The sequence below is a fragment of the Arachis hypogaea genome, chromosome 15 (assembly GCF_003086295.3).
Source record: "Arachis hypogaea cultivar Tifrunner chromosome 15, arahy.Tifrunner.gnm2.J5K5, whole genome shotgun sequence".
Taxonomy (NCBI): Eukaryota; Viridiplantae; Streptophyta; class Magnoliopsida; order Fabales; family Fabaceae; genus Arachis; species Arachis hypogaea.
The window spans coordinates 156,986,641-156,993,426 of NC_092050.1; the positions used below are offsets into that span (position 1 = coordinate 156,986,641).

Sequence of the window (6,786 nt, forward strand, 5' to 3'; positions counted from 1 at the left end):
TAAAAAGATCTTTAAATTTTGTTATCAATAAAAATAATTTTAAATAATTTTAAAAATGTAAAAACTATCCAATCATAAAAAAAAACCTCCTACTTTATTAATAGAAAAACGTGATATGAGTACTAACGATAATAAACATCTTCCCAAAAATTTAAACTAATACCATGTATGATACCACTCATCCCAAAAGTTTCAGCTGATAGGAAAAGGTAACACTAATGATTATATCTCTAATACTCTCTAAACTTCCATTGTACATATTGTATAAATATTCCATTGGCTCCTCATACTTTTCCTTTATATTAATGTAGAATGCTCAGACTCTTAATATACAGATGTATATTTTTTTTTATCACATTTTAAAAATATTTTTATCAATAATAAAATTTAAATATATTTTTATTATTATCATATTTTCATATTAGCTAATATTAAGTAAAACGTAAACACATCACCTCATCTTTATAGTGACTTGACGGATCTTTAATTTAATATAATATTTCGATTGTAACAGAAAACAATTTAAGTATCTCTTAAAACATGCCGGCTGGATCAATGTCCATGTCAAATTCTGAAATTTAATTAATTTATTGACATTATATAACTGCAATAATTGACTTATATCATCATATTTTTATATCATAGCTAGAGAGCTAACCTTAGGAGTGTTAATTATAAATAAAACTTCCTTTTTAAGCTTTTGGTCAAGAAGCTTTGATTGATCGATCGTGATATGCATGCAAATTAAATGACACACGAATCAATTGATGGTTAATTTTTTATTATGTGTTAGGTGAATGTGAAGAGAATAAGGAGATTGATTGAGAAAAATGCTCTAGAAAGAAATGCATATGTGTGAAATCAGCTTAAGGTACAGAAAGATGTATAATTAACATCTCAAATAAATAAATAAAGGAAAAGAAATGGACATATACCAAATTTTCAGATGAAATATAATGCGACCATTAATTTGATATATGGAACTGTCATTCTCTTCATCCTTCAATGACAATGCCACAAACGGAACAAGAAACATGCATGCACCTCATTGGCTTTTGTTTTTAAACCGAGATTATATTATGATAATTAACACCAACGGGTTGGTTTGAGTGTTAAATGGTTCGAATTTGTTTAAACTAAGTTTTGAATTCAAAGCCTAGCATATGCACTTATTCTCATTGGGAGATTCACCCAGGCCACCAGAGTTAGAAATGCGACACACATTAGTTGGGGCAAAATTTCACTGACGACCAAAAAGAAAAAATATTATGATAATTAGCCTTTAATATATGCTTTTTTTATTATTATATGTTAAAAAATAATTGTTCTTTAATAATAATAATAATAATAATAATAATAATAATAATTGAGGATCTTGTTAACTTTATTCCAAACAAAAATAATAATAGTGCATCCAACCATCTCTAGATGCCTAGATAATTAGTGTATGTTTGATTTAGCGTTCATGAATGTATATTTAAAAGTTTTAAATATTGGACTAAATTTATTTGGATGATTTTTTTTAACATGATTTTTTACTCTCAAACGTTTACTTGAAATAATATTTTGTAGCTTTTGTTTTCAATTCTTACCGTTGAGAATTAATTGTAAAAATTTATTCTCCCAACTACCCATCTATCTTCACCTTCTTAAGTCATTTTTATTTTATTTTTTAATTATCCTTCTTCATCTTTTCTGCATACAAGGTCAATCATCTTCATTTTATTTCTCAACTATCCTTTTTCATCTTTTATTTTTATTTTATTTTATGCATTTTATTATTATTTTTGTTTAATTTTATAAATTTATTTACTTTTTATTATTATAGTTTATAATTATTAGACATTATCAATAATGTGTATATATATTTAATATTATGTATAATTTATTATAATATGCATATAATATTTAAGATAATATTTTATATAATAATATATTATAATTTAAAATCTTCTAATATAAAAAATTTTTAAATAATAATATTAAAAATTTAATATAATTTTTATCCTTTTATAATTTCATATCTAAAAATGATTTTAATCTTTGTTATCCAGATAATATTTTATCAACTATAATTACTTTTGAATCAAAATATCTAAATATAAATCACGTTAAAATAAATTCAATTTTAATCAAAATCAATTTTAGTATAGTCAAATTAAACTTAATTTCAGTTTATAAAAACTAAACCAAACACACGCTTATAATTGTCCTTTCAAAAATTTATCTAATTAATGTAATTAGGTTGCTAATTATAAGTGGACCATATAATTGTCCTTACTCGTTTTAAACTGATTTTAATACTGTATTGCAGATCATCATATCGTATTTGGACATACACACAACACTGAATTAAAATAAAATTGGATGACATATTATTGGGCCCTAATAAACTTTGGGTTATAGTTTGGGATTTACTGTACTAACCTTCAAATTGACTGATATAAGATAAAATTCGAATTTCTAACATTTTAAGTGGATAAATAAGTTGATTAGTTATCGACTATATGATTTAGTTTGATTTAATTCCTTTGAAAGGACTTCGAAATTTAAGTTCACGAGAAGTATTAGTATTCAATATTAATTAAGGATTAGTTTTGATTGCGTAAGTCTGATTCACATCTTACTTAGACAACAGGACAAAGTCCAAAATAATTTCGATAGTCAGAATTGTCACACTTTATTAACAATTCAATATGCTAATATGCTAAATTTCTGTAACTATTAGTCAATACTCCATACATATAATTGTTTTGGAATTTATTTTTCATGTTACTGTGAAATTCAATAGTGGCATAGCCGCCACCAGATATTCCTACTTTTAATTAAATCCTTGATCCTTTTGATTTAGGGATTCAAACCTTTAAGTAACTTTCCAAAGAGGTATTTATTCAATATATAAGAACATATATTCATAGATTGATTATCTTCTTATTGGGTGAAGAAAAGTCTTCAGTCCTATAATTAAAATATTAATATGGATCGGATTAACTACATGAGAGGCAAACAACATGTTGAATAATACAATTGAATTTTTCCCTTTAATTAAGTATACTATTTAATAAATTAGAATGATCTTTATATAAATTAACAAAAAGTTTCAGAAAATAAATTTTTTTAGTAAAAAAACTACTAAAATTGATTATGTTTAGCTTTATTTAATATATTCTAGAATAAATAAATATTAAATAATATAAATTTAGATTAATCGAATTAATATTTTGTCTTTCTATTATTACTCTATATTATTAAAGGTAAGTAGCTATAACGGCCGCACCACCCATAAACCACCGAACTCTAATATTTTATTAGTTTTTAACTTTTTATACAAAAAGAAGAGACATATTGATATGCTTCTGCAAATTCATGGCCCAACTAAAAATTCATATAATAAATAATTTAATAATTATTCTTCATATGTCATATGGAAACAAAGCCAGCATTCATGGAGCACAAAAAGATGCCTTATCTAAAACCGAAAAGCTCATATATATTCCTCCATCAATCATCCAACAAGTAAATAAATCCAAACAATAAAACGCAAAACTAAGGTAACAATTAAAAATAAAAGAAAAGAGAGAGAACAAGAAATGTATAGAAGATTCAAGAACAACAAGAGAATGAGAAGAAGCTAACAGATATGGTATTATGTTTTCCCTTTTATTTCTCTATCTAAACCGAAAGTGATGTTTTGCAAGTGGATCGTTTCTCACTTTACACGTGAATAAAAAAAAAATCAAATATCTTTTTAAAAAAATATTTAACTTGTTTTTTATACGGTGAAAATTCAGGTGCAGTTCACTTCACGTGAAATTGTTAGTTGAGAGCTGTTATATAAAAATTTAGTCAAATTAGTCAAATCATCTAACGACTCTCAACTATTAACTTTACGTGAAGTCGACTGCACCTGAGTTTTCACCTTTTTATATTTATTAACATTTTCTATTTATAATACGAGACACATATTAAACAGAGTCTCTGTATATATAGTATATATACCATCTGATCATTACCTCTTATAAACATGTAAAATTAAAAAGATAAATAAAAAAAGAAAGGAAATTAAACCTAGCTATACTCTTCATCCTAATAAATCATATATATGATGGGTATATATGTACAACATGAAAAAAGTGAAAAAGAAAAATATAGAAGGAAACTAAAATAAAAAACACAAGAAAATAACGTAACAACTATATAATAATAATGTGTAGTACTAGCTACCTCAATCTTTGAATGTTGAAGAGAATAGAAAAGTAGGTTAATTAATAAAATTAGGTGTGATTTTGATGACAAGGCCAGGAAAGACATCATCAGGATCATGAATATGAGGGTTGCGTTCAACGATGAATGGATCACTGCACTTGTCACTTATGGTGTGAAGTGTCTCTCCTTCTCCCACCACGTATATCTCGTCGCACGGCCGTACACGGAGGTTGCTCCTCTGCCCCGTCACGGCCGCAGCCGTGGCGGCCGAGTTGTCGTCGTCATATTCATAGGCCTCCTTTATGGAGGCCAAGAGTATGAGAGACAACAGGACTATGGAACAGTACCATGATGCCGGATCCGCTGTGGATTTTCTTGATGACGAGGAAATTGAAGAAACCATCTTGGTTATGTGGTTATGAAATGAAATAATATGAGGATATACAAAGTGGAAGGGATATATATATTATGAATTATGATGAGAGTATTTATTGTTCTGTGGGCCCCTGGGAAGGGGATAATAGAAAGAGAGAGGGCTTTAAGTTTTGAGAGAGAGAGAGAGAAGAAGTATGGCGGGTAACTTAACTGACATACCTGAAGTCATTCTTATTTTTATTTAAACATGAGAAAGTTGGATTAGTAGCTTCGAAATATGAGACATAATAAAAATAAATGGGCAGAAAGGTAAAGAGAACAAAATAATATGTAATTTTTTAGTGTATTTAAAATTATTGGTTATGTAAAAAATCCTCAAATCTATAAAATAAATAAAAGGTTTTTTCTTCTTCTAACTGGATGGTGGTAACTCAGCATAACTAACTGATTCAGAAGAAAAGAATTAAACATGTATAAAATAAAAAAAATATAGGTAAATAATTTTTAATTAGTCAATTTTAAATAAATTACTAATTAATAACCACTAATTAACATAGAGTACAATTTACAAATATTTATTAGTTTGTTGTTGGTTAAAGTCTTATTAATTATCTAACAAAATTGAATTAAAAAATAAAAAAAATTTGCTAATTATCTTGATGCGCTGAATCAAGTTATATGGGCTGTGGATTGATGGTGGGGAAGTGGTTTGATATGCTTTCGTAAGTTGAAGGATGAAAAATATTATAGATATTTGTTCATCTGCTCGAATGTTCGGTGAGTCGGGTTGAGTTGGTACTGGTCTACTGGAGCAAAGTCTTGAAGGGGTTAGGGCCTAGGTGCGAGTTGGGATGATGGTTGGATTTCGGAAGAGGTCGCTTGCTTTGATCGGTGAAGTGACGATGTGGTGGGGCCACCTGCAAGGACTCCGATGCTCAAGTCAATATCCGTACAAAAGTAGCGATTTAGGGTTAGAAAAAGTAACGTACCTTTGGAGAGGGGTAGGTCCCTCCCCTTTATAGTCCATACTCGGGTGGGTCCTTTGTGGCTAGGTCCACCTGCCTGGAAGCTTTTGACAGCTGTCCAGGTTTCACGTGGATGAGGAGGTGACGTGCGGGTCACCTCCTGGCTTGGGTCGAGTAACCCGTCGGGTCGGCTATTCATGCCCGGACCCAGGTTGTTGGTGGGTTGGCGCAGAACAGTGCCCCAAACGTGTTAGCTATGGGCATAGAAGCTCGTAGTTGGCGCGTTTGATCTACTCGCTTCTGCCTCGATCGAGTTCTCCTGGGGTTGGGAGTCCGTGGTGGAGTCTGTGCCCCTAATGCGCAAGTTGCCCTCGTCCGTTACAGGAAGCGTCGCCTTGATTCCTGTGTCAAGCATTTAATGCTCATTATCGCTGATTTGAAATTCGGGGAAAAAGCCCATTTTTCCCCTTACTTTTCGCGCTTTCCATTGACAGTTACTATTTTGCATTCCCCCTTCGTTCCTTATTCCTTCATATCTCTCCTAATTCACTGTTTTCATCACTGATTTCATTCTCCTCTTTCTTGATTTGATTGCCGCAAGGCCTGCTACATTTTCTTGGGTTCATCTCTCTTCTTTTCTCAATTTTTTGGTAAGTTTCAATTATCTTCATCTTTTTATGGACGATTATGGTTCTGCTTTTAATTTTGCTACCACTACTGCATTCCTTTTTCATTGTTTATGATTGCTCTTGTTTGGGTTGAGCATGCCGTTGTTAGGTAGATTACAAGGGGTTACCATTAGGTAAATCGATTTTGGATTTTTGGCCTCTAATTAATCACATATTAGTGTACAACAGAGACGTAGCAAAACGTAGAATTAGTCTCTATCTCCTTCGATTTTTTGACCTCCCGAGTTTAACTTTAAGTGGTACCCCACTGTAGGTATGGCACAGCGTCCCGTCCCGAGAGCTCCCGTAGATCGTTATTCTTGGATCATCTCCAACGTTAAAGATACGACTTCCAATATAACACTCGAAGAGCTCCAGGAGTTCCGTAACTCCGATCTACTATACGGAGGCAGTCTCGAGGAGGAACAGTACGAGGCATTCATTCCTGGAAATCGGGAACGCATTTTCCATATAAACATGGATACTCCCCGGGTGGCCAATTGGATGTGGGTGTACAAGCCCATGTTCACCAACTTGGGGGTTCGGTTCCCCTTATCCCCCTTTGTCATCTC

General features: G+C 31.0%; 1 protein-coding gene across 1 annotated transcript; it reads right to left on the reverse strand.

Annotated features, from left to right (window-relative positions):
* Window positions 1-4,261: 4,261 nt before the first annotated feature.
* On the reverse strand, window positions 4,262-4,609 carry LOC112749407 (uncharacterized). Its single transcript, XM_025797658.1, has one exon. It carries the CDS (start codon window positions 4,607-4,609, stop codon window positions 4,262-4,264), a length of 348 nt encoding a protein of 115 aa, XP_025653443.1.
* Window positions 4,610-6,786: the final 2,177 nt, after the last annotated feature.

Excerpts from the sequence above, each read along its gene's own strand:
- LOC112749407 (XM_025797658.1), bottom strand. The coding sequence starts at position 4,609 with ATGGTTTCTTCAATTTCCTCGTCATCAAGAAAATCCACAGCGGATCCG.